Source organism: Xyrauchen texanus, chromosome 9 (assembly GCF_025860055.1).
Source record: "Xyrauchen texanus isolate HMW12.3.18 chromosome 9, RBS_HiC_50CHRs, whole genome shotgun sequence".
Lineage (NCBI taxonomy): Eukaryota > Metazoa > Chordata > Actinopteri > Cypriniformes > Catostomidae > Xyrauchen > Xyrauchen texanus.
The window spans coordinates 27,601,282-27,614,046 of NC_068284.1; the positions used below are offsets into that span (position 1 = coordinate 27,601,282).

The 12,765-nt window shown below is 39.2% G+C and overlaps 1 protein-coding gene across 2 annotated transcripts in view; it reads left to right on the forward strand.

The window, feature by feature from the left end:
• The first annotated feature begins 1,392 nt into the window (after window positions 1-1,392).
• LOC127648863 (sickle tail protein homolog) overlaps window positions 1,393-12,765 on the forward strand; it is a 79,749-nt gene continuing 68,376 nt past the window's right edge. For both annotated transcript variants that reach the window (XM_052133666.1, XM_052133670.1), the window contains exon 1: window positions 1,393-1,606. In XM_052133666.1, the coding sequence (XP_051989626.1) occupies window positions 1,408-1,606 (199 nt within the window). In that variant the 5' untranslated portion in view covers window positions 1,393-1,407. The remainder of the gene's footprint in view (window positions 1,607-12,765) is intronic.

Sequence of the window (12,765 nt, forward strand, 5' to 3'; positions counted from 1 at the left end):
ATAAAGCTCGTTGAGGCGGCAATTTTAAATGTTTAAATGAGCATGGGATTTGAATGTTATGGTGGATGTGAAGGCTGACCGCTGCTTAAAAGCGAGAAATTTTAAATATGTTCCTCACACAAAGCCATCACACGGCATCAGAAGATCACAAAACAGTACACAAAAAGAATGTTTTATTTTTACAAACATTTTTATAGTGACTTATATAGTGCCCTTTGTGTCCCATGGCAAACAAAACAATGAACAAATAAGCAATTAGTATAGCAATGAATACATGATGACAGAATTTTCAGTTTATTTCATTTTCAAATGTAGCTTTGGGGAAAGTATTGAAATCCTCAGAAATTATTTGAATTCGGCATTAGAGTTAAATTGAAAATATGGAGAAAGGGTGACATATTGGTGATTAAGACAACAAACCATGGACATCGTTTTGGTAATATAGACAAAAGGTCGCCATAGGGATATATAATTATGAGAGCTGGACGGACGGCTGGACTGACAGATAGATAGATAGCTAGTAAATCAATCAATGGAATACCTCATTCTGTACAAGTTGCAGTTTACCTGTGTGCTCATCATTCCAGAGCAGCGCAACATACCCTCACAATAAGACCCAGGGGAGGGGGGTACAAGAGCTTCGACAAGCAGCCTATCACAGCCACATACATGAGAGTAAATCTCTCTCCTCTCTAGAATGTCCCTCTCTCTTTCTCACTGCCCAAGTGTGGCTTAGCCGTGGCTCTGGTCTGCATTCACAGCAGTAGCAAGGCAACTGTAAAGCAATGATCATCTCTGCTGCTTCCCTGGTTAAATCTGCATGCCAACTTAATTACCTCTGCATTAAGAGCACTGTTTTACCAGCAACTACACAAGCAAATTTGAGCTGGATGCATGCAATTCGCTGGATTATTAAAAGGATAATTTATCTTAAGCGTAAGAAGTGATTAGACAGCAGAGAGTGTCTGGGTGAAGAGAGCACACTGAGGCCAGGAGACCCTTTGAGCTGCAGTTTTCGCTTTTAACAGCTTCAGCATGGTGTGTGTGAGTTTAACAATTTGTATTTTTCAACTGATCAATTTATTCTCACCTCAGATTTAGATTGTGCATGTTTTAGTAAAGAAGCGTACTGTTGTGTCCTCACTATTGAGTCTCAAACTGTGCACATCCAAGCTGTGTTCTATACAAGGAATCCTGAACTGCTCTAAAGTTGACAATCAGTTTCACTCTCCAGCATTCTTCAGAGCAAGAAGAGACAATGAAATTGACCAGAGATGGACCACTGGTGAATTAGTTGGATGTCAAAGTTTGGATTGGTGAAGGTGTGTGCAGGAGTGTGCCATTTCAGAGGGAAGGGATAACTTTGGAAGAATCCCTCACAATCGTGTTTAAGGAGAACCTGGAGAGATGTCCAAATCATCACGTCTGGTCAAACCTTCCAAGCAGTCCCGAAAGGAACCTCCAGGGAACCGCTCACACATGCTAGTAGTTGGGGAGAGGTTGATGAGGGCTGGCAGTGAGGGCAACCTGGTGAGATCCAGACCACCCCAGCAGCAACAGCAATCTGACATCCAAGACCGAACACCTAAAGTGGGTTCCAATCCAGGTACAGGGATCACCTTTGACTGCTTGACAAATTTGAGTGTTGTTGGCAATGGCTTTTTTTCCCCTGAGTACTATCGCAAACTGTCACTGCGTTATCATTTATCCATGTCACAATATCTACCATATCACAAATATTTAATTTTTGTTTAGTTGTCATATTTAGATTTTTTGCAGTGTCTTTTTAGACTACTGATGTAACAAAGTGGTCTCTATTGGACAAATTACTCTTAAAATACACACACACACACACACACACACAGAGCGTGCTTACAGTTCCGCCATGGGTTTAGAACCACCCGTCTGAGGAGAGTGGTTGCTATTGTATTATATGCCTGACAGCAGCACATTAGTGCGCTTGTATGGTTTGGCTGATGCCCTCTCTATGGAGGGATTAACACAGGGGTTTGACCCTTCCTGTTCACTCTGCTGATTAGTTACATTCCCCTCCTCATCATCAAATTCTCTCACATCACTTGATCTCATCTGTGCTAATCAAACCAGCCACTCTCTGCAAGATCCATAAAGAAAGTTACACACATTTCCGAATGGCCTGGTTTTGAGCAGTGATTACTGTATATATGTAGATGAGGGCATAGCTGTAGTTATGAAATGTGGATTTAAGCATTAAAAACGGCCTTAATTTGTTTAGATGATCAATGATTTACTGATTGATGCCAGCTACTTCAGATTTATTAAAAAAAGAAAGATATATTCTGCTGACACCTTTAAAAATGTTTGGAGAAAGTCAGTACAATATCAGTTTTAGAGATTTTATTTAAAATGGCTTTTAGACAACTTATATTATTATATAATATATATTTATATATATATATATATTTTTTTTTTACCTATTTAACCACATTTCTATGAAAATAGCCATGTCATGGCGTTAATAAACAAATATGCTGTTTAAAAAGATTGATCAGATTGATTTGGTAAGTATTTTTGACGACTTCCTAATCTCTTCTATAGTTTATTTTCTCAAGTGTGCCTGAAAAGGTTTTGAGAGTACTATGTGAGGCTCAGAGAGAAACAGCAGCGATGGGAAGATTTATCAATTGTTGTTGACTTACAAGTTTTGACAGTGTGGTTAGGGAGATGTTTAAAGGATTTGTCACTGCTCTAATTAGGTCAGTTTAGAAACCACATGGTAGCTAATGGCTACAAGGACCTCTGGTTAAGATTTCTCGAGACACATCTTCACATCAAATCTGAGACAGTCTCTGTCTTGTATAATAAATATGCCACAGCTCAGTGGACATAGCACAACATTTTCCTCATAAAATGTGTTTAAATAAATCTGCTGTTAAAACCGCAATTATATTTTAAACACATATTTACAATCTATTATGTATATATATATATTCATAATTGTTTAATTGATTAATGTACATTTTATATAACTCTAGCTTACCACCTATTTTCAAACCAATATAAATTCGCTGCTATTAAATCAGTATTATGTTGCTGTTAAGTGGGATTTTTATTGATTTGCCTATATGGCTTATTTATGTTATCAGTCTCCAGTGAGTTTCAAATGCTGTATTGGTTTTGTTTCACATCAGTTACTTTCACTCACAGTACTAAGAGAGGTACAGTATTACCAGCAGACGTTCTGCCTCAGACTGAAGGCACAGCCTCAGAACCGTTGTTCCCTGCTGTCACCCATTCCCTCAGTCAGGTCTGTTAAAACAGAGATTTATCCCAGAGACAGTACCAATCCTGTCATGCCACTGCAGATACATGACATTTCCACAGGCAGAGACTCGTGGACTCATAGAGTTCCTTCTACCCTCAGAGGCTCCAACCAGGCTGAAAAAGATTCCTCAGAAAAACCTGCAGCACCACAAGCATTGATTGCTTAATTTGAAAGCCTCTTTTCCTATGGCTATCTGTGCCATTCAGAGCTTATTTATGAGAAATAACTCCAGAATATATATATTTTTTTGCACGACATGCACCAAGCCATCATTGATGTCATAAAAGTAGGGTAATAGTGACTGAAGAGGTGGGCACACTGTGATTTTATCTAGGATGTATTAAAAAAAAAATGAAAATACACTTAAAAAGTCATATATTTATAAAAGGTGTCAGAATATTATATTATTCATTACATAAATAAATAATAATAACAATTTATGGTCCATTGTAATCAAAATCTCATTTGAACTTACAATAAGGGTAAGACAGTTTCTTGCTGATATGGTGTAGATTACACTACTAAAACTTTAAATTAAATATCTATTTAAATTAATAGGTTTGATTAACTGCTATTTTAATTAATCAAATGGGTAACACTTCATACTCTAATTTATAAACTACTTCATACATTACCTTATACATAATAAACTGTGAAGCATTTTATAAATAATGACTAATGAGTGTAGTAATATTCACGTTAACATCTAATATTACAATATACCCAGCAAACAGGGGATGTCCCCAGACGTTCGCCAACGTCCGCTTAGGTTGACATTTGGTTATTTTTGTAACGTTTGCTGCAGGATGTTCCGAGGACATTTTGGGCATTTGCAACAGGTTCAATTTTCATCTGGGCAAAACATTCTGAAAATGACATTCAGGGTATGTCTGAGAACGTCCCTGTTTCGTCCCTAAAATAACATTCGTCTTTGGTCCCACAACGGACGTTTTCACAACATTCAGTGATCTTACAAGAATGCTTTTAATTACAAGGATGCAATTTACTGATGGGTTACTTACCTCCAAGCATGTGCAAAATGCATCCATCCGTATCCATGTATCACCTTCTTTTATCAGACCTGCCTTGTTTATTTTTCAGCAAATTGTTTTACAGACTACAGAAACAAAACTTTTTTATGAATTAAGCCTACGGAATAAACAAGGATCTCGAATCAGCTGGCAACATGGGGTGTTTTCCAAACTGCATTTTTGCAACCTAGAGAGGCACTGCGGGAAGGGGACACCACTCATAGGGTCGTTCCCAAAAAAATTCACGGATTCAGAGCCCTACCGCAAGACTGTTAGTGAAGGGTATAATCACATGTTCCCTTCAAAGTGCCCACATCAATAGATCTGTCTTTTGGAGTGAGTATAGGGCACAGGGATGATCATTTTCGACTGGAATTCACCCACAAATACAGACACTGCCAGACAGAAATGCCTACAGACCTGTGCGAGTGCATTTAAAAATTCTGCACATGACAACTTTTGAACATCTGAGGCCAACCATCAGTTAATGCATCTCAGGAAAAAGGTAAGCGTAAATATATTTTTATTCATAATTTTACCCAGTGGTTTGTACATATGTCATTGAGTATCATTTTATAGCTGAAATGTGTTATAACTCAGTGTTTTAAAAACTTTCCTGCTTCGTCATTTTGTAATTTTAAATTGGGGAGAACCACTGGAAAGCGCCGTAGATCCAACAGCATGTCGAGATGAATGGAGGCGGCAGAGGAATTCAGCTATGTGACTTGCTCACTCGGCTCTGAAGAAGATATCTGATGTGTGTTTGCTGCATCACTCCTTTTATACCTGTATGTCTGGGGGAGTGGCATGCAAATTCCACATGCCAATTTCCATTGGCCTTTTCTCAAGATCAGAGATGTCTGGGCTCCGCAGGAGCGACCCCTAGTGTCAACTCATCGACACAATGTCGAGTGAGTGACAGATAGGGAATCAAAGTTAAACTATGGTATTTTTAGTAAAACCAGAGGAACCACAAATTTGTGATTTTTGATACCTTAGTTTTCATTGTCCTGTATTATTATTGTGGTTTCACTACAAATATGGTTACTATAGTAAAAACTATTTTGTTGGTTATGGTTTCACTACAAATACCACAGTTTAATAGTCAAAGAGGGAGCACAAAACTGCAATTGCAATTTTTTTAAATAAAAAATTCAGGGAAAGAAAGAGGGGCTGAACTCTTTAATTTAGCCTATAATTTGTTTATTATTATTCATTCATCTGTGATTACACCAGAGTGATTTGGCTGTTTACAGTAGACTTAAAATTTATGTATTAAAGAAAAACGTTTACTCTAAAGATTTGTATGTATCTGTGAATGTATATTTTGCATAAATAAAATAAACTACACTTGCTGTGGATTTGATAAATTATTACATATATAGGCTGATTGATTCCTAGGCCTATTTGGGATTTTTTTCTGTTCAAATGCACTTTGGATCACATCATTCCATATGAAATACTAAATATTAAATGAAACAAATGACAATAAAATGCAAAGTAATCTCTTGAGTAATTAAAATTATTTTTTAATGCAACTGTATTTTAATTTCCAATTATATAAATTGTATCTTTGGCACCCTCCCAGCAGGTGGCACCCTAAGCAACCACTTAATTCGCCTATGCATAGAAACGGCCTTGATTTCTGCACACATATAAAATAAAATCACAATTCACTCAACGGTGCTGTGGCATCGCATAATAATTAAAAGTTATGGGTCAAAAGCCTCCTCGTTTTTCTGGCTGCCGTGTGTGTCATAACTCATTTTAGGTGGGCAAACGCAAAATCCTTTGAAAGATAGGTGTGCATTCGACATATGCCTGCGTATGTCCTAGACTACACTACTACATTAAAGGTGCAATAAGAAATATGTTGTGCAAAACCACAGATAATGCATCCCTACCTGACAGATATCACATCTGTCTCTGTGACAGCCCTAGGCTCTGTAAACCAAGGAAGTATCTGAAGAAAGCTATCTTTTAACATTCTCACTTATCTGGCACATGACCCCCAGAAAGTATGCCATTTGAATTTTGCAATCTTTGCTCTCTCATGGACTCGGTTCTGAACATTGTTTCTGAGCCAATTACTAAGCCCTTCACTAGCAACTATACTGAGCTGTGATGTTAAAGGAAAACAAGTATATTTTATCAGCCCTCCAAATATCAGTCACTGGCAAATCATGTCCTATAATAATGTAATATTTTATAAGAATACATGGCTAGGTTTTGGCTTTGTGCCCCCAGATGAATAACTGGACTATTCTAACCAGCCAAACCTTGTCCTCTTGCTGTAAACACCAAAAATGAGTTGTGGAAACTTCGGAGATCAAGTTCTGCCTTTATCTTTTACTTTTCAGGTTTGCTGACATCGGGTTGGCTGACATGTTTTTGAAGGGTGGCTTTTTGGAGAGAGGGTGTTTGGTTGAAGGGATGGGGGTTGTATAATTCAGTGATTTAATCTAGTGAAAGATAGCAAAATGACACAACATTCTATGTACACACCTTTATACACCTTTCATTTTAAAGTATTGGATGTAGAATTATGTTGAACATTCATTCCCTTGTTGAGTGTGCTCGGACCGCAAGGGGGGGGGCGTGGCCTGAGTGCGATAGGCCAATGAAATGGTGTCCACCACCCAATGGGAGAGCCTCTGTTGGAAACAGCTCTGCGTGCGGTCCAAGTAGATAGGCAAAGCATGTACCGGACAAAGCAACGAAGGGGCTGGGTCTGCCTCCTCCCGAGGCAGCGCTTGCAGGTTCATTACCTGATGTCTGAAGGGCGTGGTAGGAACCTTGGGCACCTAGCCCGGTCGCGGTCTTAGGATCACATGTGTGTCTGCCGGACCAAACTCCAGGCAGGTGTCGCTGATGGAGAATGCCTGCAGGTCCCCGACACTCTTGATGGAGGCGAGCGCGATCAGCAGGGCCGTCTTTAGAAAGACGATCCTGAGTCCAACTGATTCTAGCGGCTCGAAGGAGGATCTCTGAAGGCCCGAGAGGACCACTGAGAGATCCCAGGAGGGGAACAGGCATGGCCGGGAGGGATTTAACCTCCGGGCACCTCTTAGGAACCTGATAATCTAGTCATGCTTACCCAAAGACTTGCCGTCTATTGCAGTCGTGGTGGGCCAAGATAGCAGCTACATACACCTTCAAGGTGGATGGGGACAGCCTCCCCTCCAACCTCTTCTGCAGGAAGGAGAGCACCGACCTGACTGTGCACCTCTGTGGGTCTTCAGCCCAGGGAGAACACCAGTTCACGAACAAACACCACTTTAGGGCATAAAGTTGCCTGGTAGAAGGGGCTCTGGATTGGTTGATCGTGTCTACGACAGCAGGTGGTAGATCAGCTAGATCTTCCACGTCCCATCCAGGGGCCAGACGTGGAGGTTCCAGAGATGTGCCAAGGAGTTGAACCAAGCCCAAGTAGGGAGCCACTAGAGTGACTTGTTCCTCGTCCTCCCTGACCTTGCATAGCACCTGTGCAAGAAGGCTCACTGGGTGAAATGCGTACTTGTGCAGCCCCATGGGCCAGCAGTGTGCCAGTGCTTGCAACATCCCTTCAAGATCTATAAAAAAGCCCTGATCATCGATGTTAAGTGCATAAATATTAGCCAAAATCAACCTTTGCCCCTGAATTTCTGCTAAAGCTATAATGAATCTTCCTAAATTATCTTTACTCTGTTTGAGACATTTGAATTGTAGATAATAATTACTTATCAGTGTAATGACTCTCCTGTTCATACTCGAGCCAGCACTATAAAAAAATGCCCACCCCATATCTTTCCAAATTTTTCAGCTTCCTGCGGAGAAAGATGTGTTTCTTCAAGAAAAACTTTATTATATTTCTAATTGCTCCAACCCATTCACATTCCACGTGGAGAGAGACAATTCACTCACATTAATATTTAACATTTTGACATATAAGAAAAAAATAGACTGTGTGTCAAAAATAAGATTATAAAAACTCTAAAAACAGAAAAAAGAAAAACGTGTGCATTAACCCCACGCACGACAGCACCAACTGGCGTCCATCCCTCGAAACTCAAACAGTCCATGTACGCATTCGAGAACCCCAGTGACAACGTTGTAGTCGGATTGCTTAAGTTTATTAACATTTTTTGAGACAGAATTACACAGTAAAAGATCATCTACTGTATATAATAAACTCCAGCACAATTTTTTTTTCAGATTCTTCAGACAGACAAATGAATGTTCAGTGAGCCAGTCCATTTGGCTGCAACATGAGTACAAGCAGATTACTTACTCCAATGACTTTGCAAGAAATACTCCACTAAATAAACTCCAACCGATAGGTGGAATAAGCACAAAGAGTGTGTAGATTCATCCACAAAACCGTCCCAAATGTGTGTTACCCTACAAAATAAACTCCAGCCGCTAGGTGGAACCAGCACAAAAAGAGTGCACAGAATCTTCAAACAATCAAGCGAATGTTCAGTTAGCCGGTCCACTCTGCCGCAACGTGAGCACCACAATACGACCCATTCATTCCATTGACTTTATTAAGGACATCGTTTGCTGTGGGCATGTGAATGTTTTATGGCTATCCTTAGTATCTATTCTCAATTTTGCCAGGAATATCATTGCAAAAGCAACCTTCTGTTAATGTAAAAGTTTCTTGCATTCCTCGAGTCGATAACGTTTATCTCTTGTCAAGTTTGCAAATTCTGGGAACAAGAAAATACTGTGGTTCTTCCAAGATAGCCTTCCTTTTTGCCTTACATAACATGAGATCTTTATCGTATGATCTCAGAAATTTGGCCAGAATTGATCAGGGCCTGTCTCCCTCTGCGGATTGCTGAGCCGGAACCCTGTGAGCTCGCTCGATTTCCAGCTTATGGCATACTATGTCGAGCAGACTCGGAAAGAGCCCATCCAGGAATTCCACCATATTCTGTCCCTCCACTCCCTATGGTTTTCCATGTCTTTCAACTTCTCCCAGACACTCTCCAAATCCACCTTGGTCGCTTGCGGATTAGCTGATAATTCCCTCTCTGATGACTCCAGATAATGGATCCGTTTCTCGACATCCCCCACTCTTGTGACCACATCAGTAAATTTGTATCCATGGCAGTGATCGATCGACATATCACAGCAAGATCCGCCAAGTTAGCAACAACCTTTGTCAGCATTGCCGACATGTCCGACATCTCTCGCCGCATTTCCCACATCTCTCCGACCAAATTGTCTCCCTGGTCCGCGGCCTGCTTAGGGGTTTCAGCCTGAGCACATAAGTGTCTTTTAATCACTCTAGAGCCCAAGGATTTTAAATTCTTTGACATATTGTCCTCCTAGAACAGTTATGGAACAGAGAGTATTGAATCTCACTGGTTTATTTCATTAAAAGTTATTAAAACTAGCAATGTGCACAGAGCTCGCCGTTCACACATCCGACCCTCGCATGGCGTCATGTGACTCGCCGTAGCATTATTGATAATGCCAGACAGGCTGGTTTGAGTATTTCTTTAACTGCTGATCTCCTGGGATTTTTATGCATGACAGTCTCTAGAGTTTACTCAAAATGATGGCAAAAACAAAAAACATCCAGGGAGCAGCAGTTCTGCAGACAAAAACGACTTGTTGATGAGAGAGGTCAGAATGGCCAGACTGGTTCGATCTTTGAACTGCCAGAAAGGCTTTGGTAACTCAGATAACACTCTGTACAATTGATGTGAGCAGAATAGCATCTCAGAATGCACAACACACTGAACCTTGAGATAGATGGGCTACAGCAGCAGAAGACCACATCTGGAACTTTATTAGGACCATAGTTCCTTATAAAGTATCAGTGAGTGTATAAGGGTCACAGGACAATGTCGACATTCAAGGATAAAGAACGGCAGGAATCTATTCGGCAGGTTAGGTCATCAGATTTAAATGTTTTCCTCTCCCTATCAGTTGTCAAATGTGGATTAAATGTGTGACCATAGGAAAAAAAAGAAAATAAATAAAAAACCCTGGTTGTGATAAGATATCTTGATAGATCATCTATTGCTCTTTATATGCCAACTCTACTTTTGAAAATGAGCATTCCGGCTGCTTGCAACTGTGTGATCCTGTTCTAATACCTTTTATATCACAAAATAAATAGTCTATAAAATAGGGACACTTTGATGTTGTGCATTTTTAGTGAAGGGATTGAGAAATATTTTTCAAAAACAAGTGATATTAATCATAATTGGGCTGCAGTTGTGTAGCGGGTGGAGAAACGGTCTGCTAGGGTGGAGATAATTTGGTTTCGTTATCTGTTAAATGGTGTGATTACGCTGGCCTGCACTGCAGCTGCATGGGGAAAATGTCCTCCATTAAACTTTCTTGAAAAAACATCTGGAACAATGACTTTGTTCACGTTGTGCTTTTCAGTTGAGTTAATGCTTATCACCCCATCAAAGCCAAAGACAAAAACAGGACATTTTGAGAGGTACAGTAAAGCTTTCTTTTAAAAGATAATGTTTGAAAACCACAGAAATAACTTTTTTAAAAGGGACCGTTTACTCAATAATTCATTCACCCACTTTCTTTTGTCTGTGGAACACAAAAGATGTTCGTGAGAATGATAGAATCAGTCACCATTCACTTACTGTTGCATCTTTTTATCCATGCAGTCAAAGTGAATGGTGAGGCTAACCTGCATAACATCTTTTTTGTTCACACAGGTTTGGAACAACTAATTTGTTGTTCAGCTTTGAACAACAAATTATCAAATAATTTAGATTTTTGGTTGAACTATCCCTTAACCCTTGAGCGCCATTCAGGACATTTCAGTCTTTTTTTTTTTTTTTTTTATAATTTTGGCTTGTGTTATTTTTTGCCACAGGTGTGTGCATTGCGGAATTTTTATATTTCAACCTCAGTTCCTATAATACATCTATAAAACACTGTGTACACAAAATAGCTACACTCAAAATGTCCCCATTGAAACCCATTAAAATTGCAATATTTGATCCCAGTGCCATTGAAGCATAAAATCATGAATTCTATGATATTATGTTTTCAATCTGGAGCCCTGGCTTCAAAATTTTATATTGTTCACCAGATGGCGCAATTTTTCTCATGTTTAGACTATGGAGAAAATACATGCTTTTTTTCCTATTTTCTGTTTGCTGTATTATAGAGCACTGCAGGCCAATTGAATAAATGATGAAGCTAAAATTAGTCCTAATCTGCGTATTGAATGCAGAGATTCAAGACTTCTTCATCTTGCAAGTCAACTGAACTTTACTTCTCTGTAGTTACATAAGCTCCCTTCATCTGCATCTGCCTCTAAATTCCTAATTTAATACAGGAATTAACCAGACCTTCATGTTTCGTTGCGTCTGTTTAATCTGTAGGAATCAATATAGTTTGACATCAGTGTGATCTTACACAAGGATGTGTGCCTGTCTTGTTCCATTCCTCTCTGCTGCCCTGTCTAACCTCATTTTTGTTCCCTTCTCTGGCTTAGCTCTGTGACATTTTTCCATTCTCTACAGCAAAATTGTCCACAGTTCAAAAACACACATCCTCTGCCGCACAACAATCTCTTCTAAACAATGAATGAGCTTTTAAATTATGAAGCTTATTAAGGTGAATGACTATTATTTTTTATGAAGATTCAATCCACCACTGACATTAACATTCCTGTTGGTCAGTGACAATCTGCATGAATGAACTACAGAGAACTGGTTACTATACGGACCCCTCTACATGTCATTTTTCTGTTTTGGAGTTTAAAGTAGCCTAATTGCTGCAAAATTAGACAAACATTAGACATGCTGCTGCATAATTAAACGTACATACAATCCCCATGTTGCAGGTCTAGACATTGAATCTCTAATAACTTAAAAGCAATTTAAATTTTAGACAAAGAGCAAGTTGATTGGCTACCCAATTACATGTCAAAGGACCTATAAGTTTATAGCACGCAAGCCGATTGGCTTAACATATCACATGTAATGAGCCGATTGGCTAACAGAAACCAGAAACCAGTTCAAAGAATATAACACCTTGTGCCATGTAGAGTTTCATGCCTGGACATAAGTGATTCAAAATTCACATTATATACTACTTACCTTGGCTTATTTAGGTTGAGTTATTAGAGATCCAATTTATGTCCTTGCCATTATAGTAAGGAAGGAAGATTTATTACATATGATTTGCAAACTGAGGTTAGTCTTAGTTCATTCTGCTGAGATTTTGGTGATTATGTCCTATGTTCAATTGTTTGTTGCACATTTCCAGTGAAGATTTTAAAAGCTAAACATGAAAAATGTGGCTTAAAGAATTTTAAGAAATTTGGCCAAGGGCCAAATTTCTGGTTCCGGACCGTTCCGTCTCAATTTAACCACAATTTGTCCCTCCATGTGCATTTTGTGTTTAGCATATTTTGGAAAATATTAATGAATCGTTCCAAAGTAATCAAATCGA